Source organism: Siphateles boraxobius, unplaced genomic scaffold, assembly GCF_051911475.1.
Source record: "Siphateles boraxobius isolate OS27281-9 unplaced genomic scaffold, OSU_SipBor_1 12, whole genome shotgun sequence".
NCBI lineage: Eukaryota > Metazoa > Chordata > Actinopteri > Cypriniformes > Leuciscidae > Siphateles > Siphateles boraxobius.
This window is the reverse complement of record NW_027508722.1, coordinates 22,985,025-23,006,435: the sequence shown is the minus strand read 5'-3', so window position 1 is coordinate 23,006,435 and position 21,411 is coordinate 22,985,025. Positions and strand designations below refer to the sequence as shown.

The 21,411-nt window shown below is 37.2% G+C and overlaps 1 protein-coding gene across 2 annotated transcripts in view; it reads right to left on the bottom strand.

The window, feature by feature from the left end:
* The window catches only part of galnt1 (UDP-N-acetyl-alpha-D-galactosamine:polypeptide N-acetylgalactosaminyltransferase 1), a 107,998-nt gene that overhangs the window by 35,312 nt on the left and 51,275 nt on the right, over nucleotides 1–21,411 (bottom strand). For both annotated transcript variants that reach the window (XM_077213613.1, XM_077213622.1), the window contains 3 exons: nucleotides 20,251–20,370; nucleotides 5,901–6,047; nucleotides 1,613–1,781 (listed from right to left, as the gene is read on the bottom strand). In XM_077213613.1, the coding sequence (XP_077069728.1) occupies nucleotides 1,613–1,781; nucleotides 5,901–6,039 (308 nt within the window). In that variant the 5' untranslated portion in view covers nucleotides 6,040–6,047; nucleotides 20,251–20,370. The remainder of the gene's footprint in view (nucleotides 1–1,612; nucleotides 1,782–5,900; nucleotides 6,048–20,250; nucleotides 20,371–21,411) is intronic.

Genomic DNA, 21,411 nt, shown 5'->3' with positions numbered 1-21,411 from the left:
ATATACAATACACAATACACACACACACACACACACACACACACACACACACAAACATGCTTTTCTTTGCTTTCTCAAGGACGAATTTAACATGTTCTCTACACGTCTTTTCTTTTCTCTGCCTCACCTCAGTGAACTTAATACTGCAAAGCATAAAATAAATAGTTGACACACACTCACGCACTATGCACACACAGTAATCTGACCTCTACAACACACACATTAACTGCCAATATTTGATGTGGCAAACTCTCAAAGGGTTATAGGTGTTTAAATAACACTTAGGGTGAATGATTGCGACACGTCAAACAATTCACCACATGCTACATAGTCCACAGTCAAGTTCACACAACTTAACTTAGGTAAAAATACAGGGGAAAAGCATCTACAATATGAAATATTCAATCTTATGTAAATCTTAAATGTTATGTAATAAGTTTAGATTATTTACAGTGTTCATGTAACATGCATTACTATAGTTAATTACCCAACTGTACACTACCGTTCCAAAGTTTGGGGTCGGTAAAAGGTTTTAAATGTTTTTGAAAGAAGTCTCTTATGCTCACCCAGGTTGCATTTATATGAACAAACATCAGTTATATTGTAAAATAAATTACAAATTTAAAATAACTCTTTTCTACATTAATATATTTTAAAATGTATTTTATTCCTATAACCGCAAAGCCTAATTTTCAGCATCATTACTCCAGTCTTCTTCAGTGTCACACGATCCTTCAGAAATCATTCTAATATGCTGATTTGATGCTAAAAAATTGTATTATTATTATAAACATTGAAAAAAGTTGTGCTGGCATTAGTGTCACTTTTGATCAATTGAAGGTATCCTAGCTAAATTAAAGTATCCATTTATTTAAAGAACAAAAACATAATGACCCCAAACTTTTGAATGGTACTGTATATCTCGCTTTGTAAATTATGTGTGTACTTATGGACAGGCAGAAATTCTCATGTTTACATTCTCAAATGTAAAGCTTTTAGATCAAAAAGTCTAATAAGTTTGTTACAAGGAATATACAGTTTTATGTTCTGAGTTATAAGAGTTAGATCATTGACATTCTTGTCAAGTTGAATGCTGTGGGTCTGCTTGTGTGTGTGTGTGTGTGTGTGTGTGTGTGTGTGTGTGTGTGTGTGTGTGTGTGTGTGTGTGTGTGTGTGTGTGTGTGTGTGTGTGTGTGTGCGCGTGTGTGTGTGTGTGCGCGTGTGTGTGTGTGTGTAAAGTTAGGTCATGACTGTGACCCTGTAATTGACACACTCTTATCTTTTAATTGAAAATGTTGATTCTATTGGTTTGCTTCAAACACAGCTGAGAAAAAAATACCTCTGGTAATTAATCTGAGGGGCAGAAAATAAACACATTTCACGGATCAATGTTTACATTTCACTCCCTGCCACACACATTTCACTCAGCGAAGAGTGCACACATACACACACACACACACGCTGTGATACGTCAGCCAATCTGTGTAAAGTCAAACACCAACCCTCACGGCTCAAAAAATAACAGTTAAGCCAGTTACAGGCTTAAAATTCATCTAATAAACAAAAACAATCTCACTTTAATGGTAGCGAATACACACAAGCAGACACTCACCCCTCAAGCCGGACGTCCGGTAAAGATCGGTTGAGCGCGATCATCTCGCTGGCCATCAGGTTAAACTGATTTATCTTAAACATCTCCTTCATCTTCTCCTGCTGGTCTTTAGCGATGACCACTGGCTTTCCCATCTCCCCTGGGCCATCATGAGGCCTCTGAACCACAGCTGAAACACAAACACGCAGATTCAAGTTTGTTCCTTTGGCTTTTGATTAAGTATGGGCGTTTCTAGACACACACATACCATACTGTGGACTTTTAGAAAATAAATTAATCACACTGTCACTAGTTTATTTAATCTGTCCAATAGTGGATATACACACATCACCAGAGAATTATGGGTTTTTTTAAATGAAAAACCACAGCACCACATTTCCACCGCGTCTCAAATTATGTATTCTGTGATGGGAACAACAGGAAAAACATTTTCGGAATAAAAAAAAGCCTGACTCCTTTGTCTTTCTAAGGCTAATTTGCACAGCTCATATTTCATGTAACCTAAATACACACAATCAAATTAGACTGTGACACTTTTTTTTTTTTTTTTTTGCATAAATTGAAACTGCAGCTTGAATGGAAATGGCAGAGTAAAAATATTCTGTTCCTCAATCCCAAAGAATATTTATATTAACATTTATTTATATAAAAACACATTCATATTTTATCTCAGTCATGCTCTTCACTGAAACTGGTCTCCTTGACAAATAAGTAAACATACATGCATACATGCATACAGGGCCTAAAATTAACACTCGCCAAGGGCCAGATATTTTATTAAAACTCAGTGTTGGCGAGTATATGAAAATATATTTATGGCTGGTAAATTTTCTTATCACAGTTAGTTTTAGGACCTCCACGGACACACACACACACACACATACACACACATATATATATATATATATATATATATATATATATATGTGTGTGTTGGAATGTTTTTATGGTGTGTATCAGTTCTTTTTGAACATTTTCATTTTATTTGAACAAAACCGTGATAATATTGATAATCATAATTTTGGTCACTATAATCGTGATATGAAATTTTCTTACCGTTTCACCTCTAATCTCAATTTCACCTCTAATCTCAATGTTTCAATAAAACTCGACCAGTGTCTGAAGATAAAGAAATCCCCATAAACATTTGAGTGTTTGCCCACAGAAAAGAATGTGTCGCCTCGATGTCTGTGTACAATTGGTTATTGTGCCATGTGTGTGTGAAGTGTGAGTTTTTGTAGATTTCGGGTGGGTAGATAAGCGCTGAGCATTGATCATTAATAACTCAAAAAGCATGCTTTGGCGAGATTAAGGTCAGATTTGCAGCCGTGTAAGAGATTACATCTGATCTAAGAGGCAAACTGCCTGTTTGTAAGCTCTGTGTCGTGTGTGTGTACGCTGTGTGTGTGTATGTGCGGGTGAGCCGCATGTGTGTTGAGTGGGCAGGAATTTAGCTGTTCAACTGAGCGCATTACAAGGCAACTTTGTCCTGTTTCCCTGCTCAGCAAAATCCAATGGCTTTCATGAGGTATTCTGGGGGTAGAAATCGTATAATCATCGCTACAGAAACGCACACAAGTAGCAGAAAATGTGCTTTATTAATATGGTAAGCAGATTATTTTAGGGTTATTGTTTCAGTAAAGCAGCTCTTTTCAGTGACCACACAGAACAAACCAAAGTGACCTGATACAGGGGTCAGACAAACAAAATCTTTGTAAGTGGATGAACTTTCCCACTGCATTACCATCCACTTCATACTTTTTTCTCAGTGACTGTTCCTTCTGAATTTATCTTCTATATATTCTTTCTGCTTGTTTTATAGTCTCTAAGGCAATGGTTCTCGACTGGTTTTATTTCAGGATTCATATTTTACATTCAAATCAAGTCTAATCACAGTACTTACATTTTTATCATATAAAAGTAATCTAAAATGTCCTTAAATCAAATATTAACATTTACTATTAAGACTGACATTAACAACACAAAATTTAGGGAAATTTTGCTCCATATTTCTGGTTGATCTGTCTCTTATAAGTCTGTTATTTTGCTATTGAAACTATGCTCATTTACAAGGTTAGTGGCATTGTATTATTTGCTTTTAGCATTGAATTTCCCCTACTGCCCATTACCACATCAGAATGGCTCTGCAACCCTCCAGTTGAGAAGCACTGCTCTTGATTTCTTCCATTCCTCATTCTCTCCAGCTTCTAAAATAAGCTGCACAGCTGGAATGTGGTTGTATCCTTCAGATGATGTAGAGCCAATACAGGTCTAAAACTATCATATTTCGACTCTTTTTCTCTCCCACATGAATACACACAGTTCAATACCTACCCATATTTCACAATATAACACCATCAGACACACATACTGTATCTAGCGGAAATAATCATCTTACTGTGTCTGTGTCTGTCTGTGTCTGTGTCTGTGTCTGTGTCTGTGTCTGTGTGTGTGTGTGTGTGTGTGTGTGTGTGTGTGTGTGTGTGTGTGTGTGTGTGTGTGTGTGTGTGTGTGTGTGTGTGTGTGTGTGTGTGTGTGTGTGCGTGCGCGCGTGCGTGCGTGCGTGTGTGTGTGTGTGTGTTTTCTGTATTAGCTGTATTTGTGTTTTGAGTTATTTAGCTACAGTATACTTTGGGAACAAAAATGTCTGTAGAGGTTAGCTAAATCTTACAAAATCTTATTTTGGGAACATACAGTGATGTCTTCAAATTGCAAAAAAGGATTCATACAGTAAATAATAGGTTGTGAACTGAGATTGTGAATAAAAACTGGGAACTGAGAAATGGTTTATTTTACAATAACCAGAGAATTCTGGTTGTATTCAACTTGAAATAAAGAAAAAGATCTGGTACTATTATGATGCAGCTAGTTAGTCAGTTGTATATATATATATATATATATATATTAGGGCTGCACGATATTGAAAAAAAAATGCGATATGCGATAACTCATTAAATAATGTGATATTCGATATGCGATACGATAATGCTTAAAGTGTGTAAAATAAACTTAAATTATCTTTAAAATATATTTAAAAAATATTCACATTCTTTTTTTGACAAGAAAACATCCCTAAAGCTTCTGGAAGTGAACAGCAGTATTTTATTGTAGCATAAGAAGTGTTATTTTAACATCAGTGTATTCACGGGGTTTAGGGTTTCAAGAAGGCCTACATTCGGTTTATTTAACAACAGAAACTGAATAATCAAATGTAAAAATAAAATGCTGCTTAGTTTTCACTGTATTAATTAAATATAAACTGATTCTTATTAAAGCTATAAAAGTTATTCACCTAAGACCAGTGAGGGATTTTCTCTGTCTTTTGTTCATGACCACAGTTATTGCAAGCTGTTGCGATATGCATATCGCGATATATACATTTGCGATATTTCGATAATTTAGATATATTGTGCAGCCCTAATATATATATATATATGATATTTCCACAATTGTATACCCATTGAAATGTTCTATTTGTATCCCACAAATAAAAAAAAAAGAAAATCTGTCAAAACATGTAGTGAGGAGACAGTTTACAAAGAATATACCATGGTAACCATAAAACTATATTAGGCCTTGTCCACACGGACACGGGTATTTTTATAACCGTGACTTTTTTAACGCGGTTCGGCCGTTCGTCCAAATGGAAACACAGTATCAGGTCACTGAAACCGAACATTTTTGAAAAGCCCTGCCAGGGTGAGGATTTTTAGAAACGCTGGTTGCAGTGTTGTCGTGTAGACAGTAAAACCGGGGTTTTTGCCTTGCGACATCAGAGTGTGCGCTGTTATCCGCTGTGTTTGACGTCAGATTGTGTGGCGCTGGCATGCACTTGACAGCCCTTGATAGCGTGTTTTTCCGTTTTCATGTAGACAGAGTTTTTTTTTAAACCAAGCATGTGTTGACGGGATATTTTTTTTAAACGCAGGAGGAAAAACTCCGGTTATACAAATACCCGTGTCCGTGTGGTCTAGGCCTTAGTCACAATTCATTAAACACGAGATGACACAAAATAATAGAAATATTCCAAAATATTTTGTATTTATTTATTACAGAATACAGTGCTTAAGAAAACAATTATTTGTAATAATGCCAAATAGCGTTAGTGTATTTATTATCAACAGAAAATGTTAAGAAAAATTGAAGACTATGTGATAACTATGATAGAGTGTGTGTGTGTGTGTGTGTGTGTGTGTGTGTGTGTGTGTGTGTGTGTGTGTGTGTGTGTGTGTGTGTGTGTGTGTGTGTGTGTGTGTGTGTGTGTGTGTGTGTGTGTGTTTACACTTACTGTCTCTCCCCGGCAATCCTCTCTCTTTTTTTTCATCACATTTGTTGCATTCGCTGAAGTAGAGAAGAATGAACATGTCTATCATCACCCACACCAGAGAAGTGGCCAGCACCACCTTACAGTACGCAAACTTCCTCATCTTCACACCTGAAACGCACACAAACACGCACAGTATGTTACACACAAACACAGGTGACAAGAAAACACTTGAAAAGTTGCCAGTGATATTTCACACCTACAACCAGCAACCAGACACCATGGTTTAAACCATACAGAAACCTGTTACAGCTCACAGTATACCAGTCTGTTTTAAACACCACACTCAAGCAACAAACATATTACATCTACACAAGCCTCCAAGTTGAGTAATAGCTTACAATAGACTGCTACCTGAAAAAGTTACAAATACAGACACTTTATCATCTTCACACCAAAATAAAGCACTAGAGGTTTTTCAAAGAGACCATAGAGTGGGCATTCTCACATTTTATAATTTTTTTCCTAAAGTCCATGGATAAAGTAATGGTTTCTTGCACCAAATAAAGTCTCTCTAAACCCTCGTAAATAAATCTGGTTGGGGGGGGGGGGGGGTGTCATATTTTAATGTATTTATTACATCATAAACGTAAATTACCTATTTATACATCTTAATTTCAAATAAATGGTTTTGAAGGACTGCGTGGGGAATCTCTGCGTTGTGCACATGAGTATTTCTATAAAAAGAGTAAAAAAAATCCATTCTTCCATTATTTTCTGTGACCTCCGTTAAGGGCAAACAACTCAAGCAATGAATGGAGAATACTAATAAGACAATTGACTCAATATACCACATTAGCAGATGATTCAATAGTAATTATTCCAAAAACTACTCAAACAGAATCTCAGATTTGACCTTTGCCCTATTGGTGGGTGCAAATTCCATTCTTTAACAGGGTTCCTTTAATCCAGCCATCTGCCTTCATTAATGAACTGGAAATGAATCTTTTATTAGCCAACTAGAAATAAATGAGAACAGGGGAGAGACGAAGAAGAAATGAAAAGGAAGGATGATGTTCCTATGGGAGGTGAGCAGTGTGTAATATGCTTTGATAAAGGAGAGGTCATTATAACATAATTACATGGCATCTCCAATCACACGGCATCACCAATCACATTGAGAACTTGAAGCTCCAGTGAATCGCTACAAAATCAAACTAGTCCTAAATATTCAAAACCAATTTGTAGAGCATAATCCTTCTCTACAAATACTTCATTCAGTAAATGTGTGTGTAAAAGTATCTCATATATATACTACAGGTCAACAAAATTATTACACCAGACTCAGCAAACCATTTCTTTATGTGGCATCCTATGACAGTGCCACACTTAAAGAAACAAAGGGAAAGTTCACACAAAAATGAATGTCATTCAAAACCTGGGTAGCTTTCTTCTGTGGAACACAAAACAAGTAGGGCTGGGAAAAGATTAATCACGATTAATCGCATCCAAAATAAAAGTTTGTGATTACATAATATATGTGTGTGCACTGTGTATAATTATTTGGTATATATATATATATATATATATAAATACACACACATGCATGTATATATTTAAGAAATATTTTCATGTATATACTGTGTATATTTATTTATAATTTATATTATATATAAATATAAATATTTTATATATAGTTTTAAAAAAATTCTTATATGTATACATGCATGTGTGTGTATTTATATATAAAATGATTATATACAGTGCACACACATATATTATGTAAACACAAACTTTTATTTTGGATGCGATTAATCGCGATTAATCTTTTCCCAGCCCTAAAATCAAGATATTTTGAAGAAGCTTCAACTGTTTTTGTCCACAAAATGGATAATGTCGCTGTGGTTCAAAACAACATTGGACATACATACCTTCATATATGGACAAAAAAAAAAAAAGAAGAAAGTCAGTCACACAGGTTTGGAACAACATTTATTTATTCCAGTCATTTACAGACTCTCTTGTGCTGCATGTTTGAGTAGGAGGATGTCTAGCACACTGCAGTTGACAAAAAACAAACCTGAAAGCCTCTCCTCAGTGACTCTCTCTCTAGAGAACCGTACCAAACTTCAGTCATTGTCCTCGTCTAACTGTATCTCTAGAGTTTGAAGTGTGTGTGTGTGTGTGGGGGGGGGGCTCTTTGGGCTCTCGGGAAGAGGGAAATCTGCTTAAGACAGTCAATTTGAAGGGAACAGAAAGCCATCCAAAGACAAAAAGAAACATTGACCACTGCCATCCTGTCACTCTTCTTTATTTTCTGGCCCACTCATTCATTAAAGTTAAATGGCACACTTTTATGGTTCACAAAATCTCTCTTTAAAGTGTGTATATGACTTGCTATTTTAATTTAATTAACAAGATAATGAATGTGGTAACATGATCTGACTCTGTTTAGGGAATAACAAAATAATAAATATGTACTTTTTATTAGTTTTATTTATTTATCCATATATTACCATTTTTTATCGTGTCACATAATCCTTTGAAATCATTCTAATATGTTTATATGGTGCTGAAGAATTATTTCATATCTATCTATATCAATATATATATATATATATATATATATATATATATATATATATATATATATATATATATATAGTATATATATACAGGTCCTTCTCAAAAAATTAGCATATTGTGATAAAGTTCATTATTTTCCATAATGTAATGATAAAAATTAAACTTTCATATATTTTAGATTCATTGCACACCAACTGAAATATTTCAGGTCTTTTATTGTTTTAATACTGATGATTTTGGCATACAGCTCATGAAAACCCAAAATTCCTGTCTCAAAAAATTAGCATATTTCATCCGACCAATAAAAGAAGTGTTTTTAATACAAAAAAAAAAAGTCAACCTTCAAATAATTATGTTCAGTTATGCACTCAATACATGGTCGGGAATCCTTTTGCAGAAATGACTGCTTCAATGCGGCGTGGCATGGAGGCAATCAGCCTGTGGCACTGCTGAGGTGTTATGGAGGCCCAGGATGCTTCGATAGCGGCCTTAAGCTCATCCAGAGTGTTGGGTCTTGCGTCTCTCAACTTTCTCTTCTCAATATCCCACAGATTCTCTATGGGGTTCAGGTCAGGAGAGTTGGCAGGCCAATTGAGCACAGTAATACCATGGTCAGTAAACCATTTACCAATGGTTTTGGCACTGTGAGCAGGTGCCAGGTCGTGCTGAAAAATGAAATCTTCATCTCCATAAAGCTTTTCAGCAGATGGAAGCATGAAGTGCTCCAAAATCTCCTGATAGCTAGCTACCTTGACCCTGCCCTTGATAAAACACAGTGGACCAACACCAGCAGCTGACATGGCACCCCAGACCATCACTGACTGTGGGTACTTGACACTGGACTTTTGGCATTTCCTTCTCCCCAGTCTTCCTCCAGACTCTGGCACCTTGATTTCCGAATGACATGCAAAACTGAGCAACAGTCCAGTGCTGCTTCTCTGTAGCCCAGGTCAGGCGCTTCTGCCTTTGTTTCGGGTTCAAAAGTGGCTTGACCTGGGGAATGCGGCACCTGTAGCCCATTTCCTGCACAAGCCTGTGCAAGGTGGCTCTGGATGTTTCTACTCCAGACTCAGTCCACTGCTTCCGCAGGTCCCCCAAGGTCTGGAATCGGTCCTTCTCCACAATCTTCCTCAGGGTCCGGTCACCTCTTCTCGTTGTGCAGCGTTTTTTGCCACACTTTTTCCTTCCCACAGACTTCCCACTGAGGTGCCTTGATACAGCACTCTGGGAACAGCCTATTTGTTCAGAAATTTCTTTCTGTGTCTTACCCTCTTGCTTGAGGGTGTCAATGATGACCTTCTGGACAGCAGTCAGGTCGGCAGTCTTACCCATGATTGCGGTTTTGAGTAATGAAACAGGCTGGGAGTTTTTAAAAGCCTCAGGAATCTCTTCTAGGTGTTTAGAGTTAATTAGTTGATTCAGATGATTAGGTTAATAGCTCGTTTAGAGACCCTTTTCATGATATGCTAATTTTTTGAGACAGGAATTTTGGGTTTTCATGAGCTGTATGCCAAAATCATCAGTATTAAAACAATAAAATACCTGAAATATTTCAGTTGGTGTGCAATGAATCTAAAATATATGAAAGTTTAATTTTTATCATTACATTATGGAAAATAATGAACTTTATCACAATATGCTAATTTTTTGAGAAGGACCTATATATATATATATATATATATATATATATATATATATATATATATATATATATATATATAAAATAAAGGGCCAGCGCTAGCGGTTTTTGGCCATTTTCACAAAAATATCATGGCCCTGGAATATCTGAATATGCAATATATCAAAATAAACAACAACAAAAAATGCATTATTTTTTATCCAACACTTGAATGTAGGTAATTTTCATAAAAAAAGCATTTCTTTACAGCATAAAGCTGAGAAAATCACGTAGAAAGAGTAGATCGGAGTAGATCGAGTCCATCAACAACCCCAAAGCTTCACAGTCTTATGGCACTTCCTGGATCGAAAGGTCTTTCAGTAATTAGGCCATTATGATATGCTGTTTATTGTTGATGATCGCATTATTTTTACATATGAGATCACTACTTCTTTGCCTGTGTTTTGATCTGGAGATACTGTATTTGTTCAGGAGATGCGTAATAGCGCCCCTACTTTATAACAGTGATAACACAGAAAGCAGTAAAAACTCATCATTGGCAGGAAAGCGTTTTCTCATAAATTACTAAATTTAATTTATTTTTAAAAAAAGTTACTAACTCAAAACTTTCGAACTGTAAAAAAAATATACTAACATGATAAACACATGAATGACATAAACATGACATAAACATGAATGTCAGACAGAACGGAGCAGTACGATGTTAAAGTAGTCAAAGCCTTGCCAAAATCCTCTGTCATCTGATCTCTGAGGGGGTCTCACCAGCAGTCAAAGAGTTTGTGTGTGTTGAGCTCAAGGTTATGACTGGCACAGCAGTAATGCCACTGTTCTGGTGGCCCTCGTCCATCACAGTGGCAACGCCAAAGGCCCCTGCCCACGCCAGCTGGGCGAGACATTCATCACCGTGACAACACACACACACACACACACACCTGAGTGAGCACAGACCTGAAAGATGAAAACAGACACACATATCCCTAGTGCAACCAGCCCACAATGGCAAAGTGTGACATCATTAACCTAAACTAAATATCAAATAAAAAAAACAATTACAATATGTCATTCTACGGATAAAAATGAATGAGAAAATACAATGACATCGAAACTCTTTACAAAACAGTTTAAATAAAATCTCTCTTCACCCTCCTGTTCTCTTACGCACAGTCCATTTGTTCCATTGACACATACTATATGTGCAAAACACACTTCCTTGGACAAACACCATTGTCTGATAAGCAGTGGACAGTAATTATTTCTCAGGGTGATGTATGTAAAAGAATATTTGCATGACTCTGTGATGTAGCTTGAGTATCCGGATAGCAATTAGGTCATGTGAGAACATTGTGACAATTTTATTCATAGAGGTCAAGTTAAGTCACCTTCATTTATATAGTGCTTTTAAAGTCGTCATGAAATCAAATTTTACCATTCTTATTTTTATATGTAATGTTGTAGTATTTATTATAAATGATTTATCTGTGCAATTCATTATTTTTTTAAATTCATGTACCCTTATAATCTTTAATCAAATACGTTACCCTTCCCTCCCCCCTCAAAACGACTTCTCTTCCGGTCAAAATCTATTACTAGAGGGCGCGGCTATTGTGGTCTGTCTCTTTTCTGGCCCGCCTCTCAGAAACCTGTCAGTGTCACTGATCGAAGAGTCATATTGGTAAGACAGTTAAGGTAAATAACTAGATTTAGAAAAGAAGAGTTAGCCTACCATTCGGACACGTCGAGGTGCTCTCGAGGGTGAACTTGACTATCAGCCGCCTCATCTTGGTTCGCGGTAGGCTCATATAAATATGGGGTGATTCCTTCCGGAAAATTTGGCTGCTCGTTCTCATCGTCGGGTTCCTCAATTAAAAATGCTTCATGGGAGGGTAGCGGTGGTGAGTCCGGTGGAGAGAAATCCTCCACAACAGACTGTAAACTGGCATTCAAATCTGCCTCCATTTTGTTAACAACGCCCAACCTCCAACGATCCAATTAATTCCCGTAGGACGAAATCAAGCCCCGCCGTAATTTTTTTCTAATTTCAGAAGCCATTTCACTCGGATATACGTCTCAATAAGGAAAAAAGGACAATCTAAACTTCCGTTTCATGACGACTTTAAAAATGTGGACTGTTTCAAAGCACCTTTACAGTGATAATAGAAAATTAAAGTAACAGAGATTGTTTTGGCTTTACAGCGGCTCTAGAATAAAGTTATTTGTCCAGCTAAAGTTAGTTTTAAGAGGTAACAACACATACAACACTGATCCCAGATACAGCTATCACTCTTCTTTTAAGTGCTTAATCTAGTTACGTAAACACAAGAGTTTATGACGACCAGTGATCAGTATTTCAAAACAACTTATGGTGCAATTCAGAGAGGCCAACTTGGATGGGAATTAAAGAACCACATGAACCTGGTGTTTTTCAAAAAACTGCAGGTAAATTCAGATTTTATCTTGGGAGAAAAATAGATTTCTGATTCAGACAGCAATAAAACATCTAGCACCTGTAAAAGCTGTAATGACATCAAGTGCCATTATAAACAATCACCATCCGAAGAGAACTACAAAGTATAACATTACTTTCTCAATACAAGTTCTGCACCTGCAACCCCCTTAGCAAATACTAGAGCGGGACTGTGATTGTTCTTTTAAGGTTTGGAGTTTCACTTCCTGTGTTACTTCCTGCAAGGGCTTCTTAACATGTCTTCACCTAATGCAATATTCATGCTGTTTCTGATACTGAGACATATGGACAGGCACACCACCTGTGCTGGTGTGTGGGGTGGATTCCTGTTCAACAGACCACACACAAACAGGAATATTAGTTAGCCTTCGGTCATACAAACAAATCCAGTACATAAAACAGATAACACACAAGAGGGTGCAAGTGGGGGGAAAAGGGACACAGGAAGAGAATGAGTGAAAGATAGAGAAAAGTGACATGCTAAAGCGGAGAGCCTCTTAACAACTCTGGCTGGCAGGGAAACAGATGGGCGCAGAAACCCGCTCACTTGCTCGCACCCCTGGTCGCATCACGCACACACATCGAGATGTGAGACGGGAGGGTAATTAACTTTCTTTGGCTGTTACCGTCTGTTAGAGAAAAGCAAATTAAACCCCTACAGCATCTCCTTATTCCTATTCACAGTCCCTCCATCTTTCTCCCTACGCCTCCACCTCTGTTATCTCCCTTTCGAAATGTTTTGGTGAAGTTCTCCTATTTCAGACACACACTAACACAATGGAGAAAAGAGAAAATGTCATCTGAGATGGTATCTCTGCGAAAGCCACTGTATCTCCTCATGCACTTTTTATATCAAATATACATAAAGATAGATAGAACAGATAGACAGATAGAACAATACAGTTGTAATCAAAATTATTCAACCTCCATTAGGTTTTTTGACAAAATCTTTAGACTTTCAGCCGTTTCCATTGAACCAATCAAACAAAAGTAATTGAAAAAGCTCAACACAACAGATGTTTCAAGTGGTTTCCCTAAATTCAACTGAAAATACAATTGTTAATGACTTTCGCAGTCTCAAAATTATTCAACCGCTTCATGGCCAGCATCTTTCGTACTTAGTAGAACACCCTTTTGCTGTTATGACCTACTGTGAACAGGATGTATAACAAGACACCAGCTTCTAGTAGCGTTTCTGAAGAATTTTCATGAGAAATGGCCTTTAGTTCAGTAATATTCTTGGGTTTGCGTGCTGCAACCGCCACCTTCAAATCCAACCAGAGATTTTCAATGGGATTCAAGTCAGGTGACTGTGATGGCCACCGTAGAATCTTCCAGGAATTCGTCTGCAACCGAGCTTTGGTGCAATTTGAAGTATGCTTGGGATCATTGTCCTGTCGGAAGGTCCAATGACGCCCAAGCTTCAGCTTCCTCATTGACGGCATGACGTTTTCTCCTAGTATTTCCTGATACTTAAATGAATCCATCTTGCCTTCCACACACTGCCGGACGGACAGACGGACATACAGACAGACAGATTGGATTGCACGTCTGTTCCTCAGAGCCTCAGAGTTCCTTTTTTTTTAATTCGTTGAAAAACTCAATATGGCGTCTACACTTACTACAGTCAAGACTCCATTTGCACACTCAGTTCGTGACGGTCTTGACTTCAGTGCGACATTGAATTATGCATATTAGATTAGTCCATCCCAAACAGCAGCCGGATAAACCAATTACAAGGTTGATGGTATTACAGTACGAATGGGTCATAAAAATCGAACGGCCTACGCTTTATCAGATTTCAGCTCAACTAACATGCGTGGTAACTGCAGGAGCGCACATCCACGCTGCATTGAAGAACAGAGTGCATGCAGCGTCCAAACGCTCTGGGTGGGTAATAGTAATCTGACACAGCTCTATTTTTGTGTGCATATGATCCATGTGTGATGTGATTCCAGTCTTTTTCAATTTGTATGCTTGTCAGTTCAAGTTAAATATGCATTATGTACACTGAGGATTCAAATGTGTGTTATATCGGCCCACTTCAGTATCCTCCCCCTTTTATTTTTGCTTTAGCTTGCACTAATATTTTTACTGTCAGCGGCTTGTAAGTAATGAAGTTTTGTAAGCTTACAGTGTGTTGTGCTTTGGTGAACAACACACAACCTTGGCAAGAAACTCATTCAAACTCAATACTGTACTAAATACCTTGGCATTTAACACACTAAATACAATTAGCACTACTACTCAAAAGGCACTTTCCTGCTGCAAAGTGCACACTTCGCACATAGTTTGCACATTTAGGGATTCTTCTATTTTAGGATTAAAACACACAGTTAGCACTTCATTGTTTGTAGGGTCGAATGTAGATGTAAATAGAACAGGAGCGCAGTTTTGCATGTTTGCATTGACTGTTGATGGTTGCATGACACAAACATCTGCTGCATTTAACTAACATATTTCAAAGGAACAAAGCCAGTTCAGCTATAGGAAGGTATAACTGGGAATGAGGAAAAGCATTGAATAATTTGACTGAATTTCATGCACTGTCCCTCCAGAATCACACTTTGATCAAATACTCTATAGAAATCACTTTGTTTTTGGTACCAGGCTTTGTATTGTAAACTTGTCCAGGATATATGTCCAAACATAATAAAATAATTTAATTAATCAATTCTTTGTTGTGTAATGCACATTTGAAAGAACAGTTATGGCCTTCTATCTAAGCTTTTTATAATAGTTTTTGTCCCAAAAATATTTCACATTTATCCTCATCGTACTGTACATAAAGTTTTCCCGAAAGCACAACATAGCAACAAAAACCACTACAGCACTTTCCCAAACACCTGTAGCACTTCAAAATATCGTTTGCATAAATGGTGATAAATGGATTTGTTAGGATAGATGTGCAAAGTAGGCCGATGCTTCGGTGACAAATTAGAATGTCCAGTGAAATACGACAGTGTTAAAATTCTAGCTCTAAAAACACATTGTAAATAAATAAATACATTTTTCAGCATTAATAAATATTTCTTTCAACATTAATAAAAAAATTAAAAAATGTTACCTTAGCATCAAATCAGCATATAAGAATAATTTCTGAAGGATCATGTGACACTGAAAACTGGAGTAATGATGCTGAAAATTCAGCTTTGCCATCAGATGAATAAATTACATTTGAAAATATATAAAAATATGAAAATCAGTATTTTAAATTGCAAATCATATATTTGACGATATTACTACAAGATCCTTTATGCTCCGTTTATAATATGTTGTAGTTCCACTGTTAGACACTGGGTAGAGTGTGGTTTTTCATCGGTATCTGGGTAGCCAGAGACCTGAAGAGATGAAATATAATGTGTTTTGGCATTGGAACTGTGACAAATAAAGGGATAAATGCAATATTGGACTGGAACCATCTTGTTTGAATCTCACATGTCAGAAATAATCCTACAACTCCTCTAGTGACAAGAAGGTCATTGATGCTACAATTACTTTTTACTGTATTTTAATCAAATAAATGCAGTCTTGTTGAGCATAAGAGACAGCTTTCAAAAAAATTAAAAACCCTAACCCGAATTGTAGTGTATTTCATATATATCAACAACAACGAAAAAAACAAGTATCGACAATTCAGAGTTGTTTAAAAAGAAAAGAGAGAGAGGAAATTTAGTTTAGAGAGTAACAGACATTTAAATAGCCAACTAAATAAACCTCACATAATGCAGAAACACAAGCCACCTACTGTGAGCACAAAAAAAAAAACACAGATTTGGACAGACTCCAAGTCTGAGAGAAATAGAGAGAGAAAAGTTTCCTGAAATTATATTTCATCAGATATTCAGGAGTTGTTAAAAAATGTTCACGATGTGGAGGTTCATGACTATGTGTGTGCGTGTGTGTGTAATAAAACATCAAAGAAAAAAATCAGCATGACGGAGCTGCCAGACTTCGTTTCATAATTAACACAAAAGCGAGATACAGTCCTGCATAATGAACTCTCTGTGAATGACAGCAAAAGAATCGCGGCTGTTTAACAGACCCAGACCAGTTATCACAGCGAGTTTAAGTCTCCTAATGACTCCTGCAGAGCACGTCCAGCTCCTGCTCTATAGAGACATTCAAGCCTGTGTAAAACTTCTGCTATCGGTTTTGTGTGGAAGTCACTTCTGTCTGAAGCATCTGTTTCTGCTACTCATATATGCTTTTTGTAGTTCAGATATTACATACTTTGACAATACATAAATGTGTCTGAAAGTGTTAAAGAGTAACAAGGCAAAAAGTAGTGATGTTACTAACTTAAGTATATATATATATGCTATTATTATAATAGGTGTGATTATAATCGAAAGGTCGCAGCATAGACGTCACGGTTCGATGCATACAGTCAGAAGACGAATACAGTCAGTCATGCAATCTAAACCACAATCCAGAAGGGGACATGAGCGGTAATGCAACACTGTTTGCTAACCACCACAACAGGAAAAAGAGCAGAAGAAGAAGAGACGATCTATGCACCAACCCAAAAGAAGATTGGCGACTCGCCATTGGCGAGTTCAGATGGCATGCAAGGGCTTTCTAGAAGCCTATTTGCTGATCTTTCGATTCATTTATCCACTAACTTCACGGAAAGGAAACTGGGATGGCAGAAAGTGGCATCCTGTTTGTTTTCTGTATTTTGTAAAAGCACAATGTTTTGTTTTTATTGTGAGTTCACCCTTTACAGTTTCAAATGATACTCTTATCTGTATGACCATTAATGACGGAGTAAAAATCAATATCATTTGGCATTTGTGTTGCGGAAGTCTCACTACGGTCCAGTGATGAAATATGTGTATCCTGGAAATGGGAAGCCTCAGGTGCCGCTTCACTCGCTGTCTCATCGTTGAAAGGTAAAGTAGGCTGTTTTCTCCTTCTCTCTCATCTTTCCATGATTTCTTGAAAAAGCTCAATACTAAACTGTGCATCCGCCATTGTCACTCATGTGCAAAGAAAATTTTAGTTTTTCATTATTCTATTTATTTTTTACTTTTATATTACAAGAGATGCTTTCCAGTTTTGTAGCTGATTGTGACCAAACACTTTTTTTTACCAGCAATACAAAAAAATATGACCCGTTTACTGCTTAGTACCTAATACAATAAAGAAGTCTGAACTGTACCTCAGGGGGACTAAATGCCGCTAGGTGGAACAAAATGTAATTTGCACTACTGTCTGTTCAAAATAAATGAAAATAAACCTAGCATTGGGTATTTGTTGCTTTTTCTTATTGTATCCTGTACATACACAACACACATACACACACACACACACACACGCACGCACGCACGCACGCACACACGCGCGCGGGCACACTCACACACGCGCACACACATGCACACACACACACACACACACACGCACACACGCACGTGCACTCACACGCACACAAACCTCGTTTCATTTTGGGACAGAGATCACTGAAAGTAAAAGTGAGATTACATGTTGATTCAGTAACCACTTTGACTGATTCAGAGAGTTCGTTCAATGAAGGATTCATTATACTGATTCAAACTGAGACTTTCTGAATGATTCATTAAAATAACCACATTTGTTTGGGTAATACTGGTTGCTAGGTATGTTTTGTTTATTTGCGTGCAGCTCAATAGAAAGACGTTCTTTCTTGCAATTATTCAGTGGCACAGTTCCTTTACACACTTAATTCTGACTACAAGTTTACAACTCAAATAACCACTGGTGTGTGGAGGGCACTGTGTGTGTGTGTGTGTGTGTGTGTGTGTGTGTGTGTGTGTGTGTGTGTGTGTGTGTGTGTGTGTGTGTGTGTGTGTGTGTGTGTGTGTGTGTGTGTGTGTGTGTGCAGACTCATAACCCAACATGATCTATATGCAGTATGAAAAATTTCCCATCTATCCTGACATAGTAAAAACTAATGTTCTTAAATAAACATACTACAAAATCCAAAGTCAGCACTTGATCAAAAACAGATGAAGAAAGAGAGTAAAAGGAGGAGGATGTAGTTGAAGAGATGGATGATTCTCACTTTCCCATAAATCCCATGTGTGTTTATGGGGATGGGCCAATCGGTAAAGTAACTATAACAGGATCCCTGTTTTCAGAGGTCTGCAGTATTTCCCAGAATGCAACAATAGTGCATAATGTAACAGTCTAATTTCAGAAACCGGTAGTAAGGGGTGATGTCACTGACTCTGAGATAAAGTGCGAGCCTGTGATGAAGGGGTGTGTGTGTGTGTGTGTGTGTGTGTGTGTGTGTGTGTGTGTGTGTGTGTGTGTGTGTGTGTGTGTGTGTGTGTGTGTGTGTGTGTGTGTGTGTGTGTGTGTGTGTGTGTGTGTGTGTGTGTGTGTGTGTGTGTGTGTGTGTGTGTTTTTTCAAGGGTCTTGAAATAGACAGGCATAGTGAACAGAAAACTCTCCAGGCTTCATGTTTCTATTCTCAGCAAAAAAAAAAATGCTTTTCTACTTTTCCGGTTTAAGAAATTATCATCATAAAAAGAGGAAAGTTAGAGGAAATAATGACGATCTCACAAAGAAACAGAGGGAGGTCAATTTTAAGCCTGATAGTATTGCATGTAGAGCATCTACTCTGAAATGTCAATTTTGGTGTAGAAATCGGACTGAAATACAACCACGGTTCCCCAAAGCCTGTGTTTGCAACTTCCACTTCCTCTCACAGATGATTACATGCTTCAAGCACAGGCTCTTTCAAACCTGCACAACTAACAAGCTACACACACACACAAAGACTCACAAAAGAACGGAAAAAAGTGTGACGGAGATGGAGGGAGCTGTGATGCAAAAACTGCACCCAATGCAGAAAACAAACACAAATTGATTACCAATGCAAAGCCTGGCAGAAACAACAAGTACAATTAAATACTTCAATTTGCAATCATTCAGCCATTTTGTGGTGTAACCCAGATCAATATGCATTACTGTCTATTTAAAGTTTAGACTGCTATGCACACACACACACACACACATTAAACCATACTGCTGAAAATATCAACAAGACACATGTAGATTTTTATCTGAATAACAATATTTTGTCTTTTTGATATGAAGTTCACATTAAAAAATACTTTAAAAAATTGTTCCCATCCCTTCATTATTACATTCCACTACTTAAAATTTATCCTTAGCAAGACGAGAGTCTGCCATTTTATACCAAAAATGGCATTTCCACCACCACAGACTGCTAAAATATAATATATCGTTTGAGATGTGGTGGAAACAACAAAGTGATGGAAATGTTGCTCATTTTAACATAAAAAATGGGAGGGGGGGGGGGGGGGGGGTTGAAGAAAAGAAAACAATGACCACATTTTCCTGTAACATACTACATGTGTATATACTGTTTGACGAATTAAATAAACTAGAGGGAGTGTGAAAAAAAATGTGTTTAAAGATGTTTTACAATATTTCAAAACACCCCAAATGTTGAAGTAACACCTAGTTACATAAATTTACACACAAAAAATGCTTGAATTACATGTGGAAAGATCGCAATAGAGTTCCTCCCTTTCAGACACTAAATGTGAACTGCTTCATTGTCACTAAATTAACTATGCATTGTAAATAAAACTGAGCTGATATTAATTCACACTTTATATAAAAAAGAATAATTACATAATGGCATAATTGTCTGCTGCATATTCAGTGCGTACCTGTTGAACTGAGGTCAGAGTGGGTGAAGGAAGGCGGTCTCGTATCCTACAGCGCAGGGGCTCCAGATGAGGGGAGGAGCTTGAGGTCCCGCCACAGAAACCCGTTACTCACGCATGCTCCTGTAACAAACAAAGTCGACTGTTAGAGGGATTACATTGTGTAACAGTAACACTACATTAACCACACATTTATTAGTGATATGTACACTATACACTATAGAAGCTGAGCTGATTAATCGGCTGATTTTTGGCCAATTTGAGATTATTACTTTAGCAGATAATCCTTGCGAATATTTATAAATCTATACAGTTCTGTCAATGTTTTTACGTTGAGTAAATATTAAAATAAACATTCATCAAAATGAACAAAACCCTTGTGTGCAATATTAAATACACTTGTTAAAATGCTATTGATCCAGCCTTTAGATAATAAAATGCCTGTCACCATCTATACAATCACACTCATTTGAATAAAAAAAAAGAAGACAGAAATAACAAATCATCATCAAAGTCCTCATTAAGTGCAGCATTTTAGGCAGAGCCTGAGATTTTATGTACATACAAACACATAATCCCTCATTTATGTGTGTTTTTTCATAAGATGTCCCACATTTTTCTTTTAAAAAAGGTTTCAAGAGAAATAAAGAATGACCATTACCGACGATGATTAAGTTCCAGACTCATGGGAAATCAAAAATCGCTTTGTGAAAATTAAGCAGCCGCATTTAGCGCTCTGCATGCATATCTATCAAATGTAAAAAAGAAGGGAGTCATAATCTGAAAAGACTGCATGATTATTTCAGACAGCCTCTTCTCCTCTAAGTTAGTGGTCTTTCCACACTAATATAATCTTTTCCAATCCTTCAACACCTCCTTCTCATGATTATCAACTGAAGTGTTTACGTGTGAGTGCATACTAGTGTGTGAGTTTGTAGAGATGATTGCATCCGAATCAGTTGTTCCAGGTTATTCTCCTATATGTGGCTCAGGCGTACTGCATTCTCAGCTAAGATGAATAAAAGATCAGCATGCAGCTCAACATCTCTTTTAGACAGAGAGTGACACTCGCACACACATTGGCAGTAAGGTCTTGAGCGAGGGGGTGGTCACTGAGCCGCTACGCTTCATCAAAAGCACTTCTCTAATCCTTCAAACATTGTA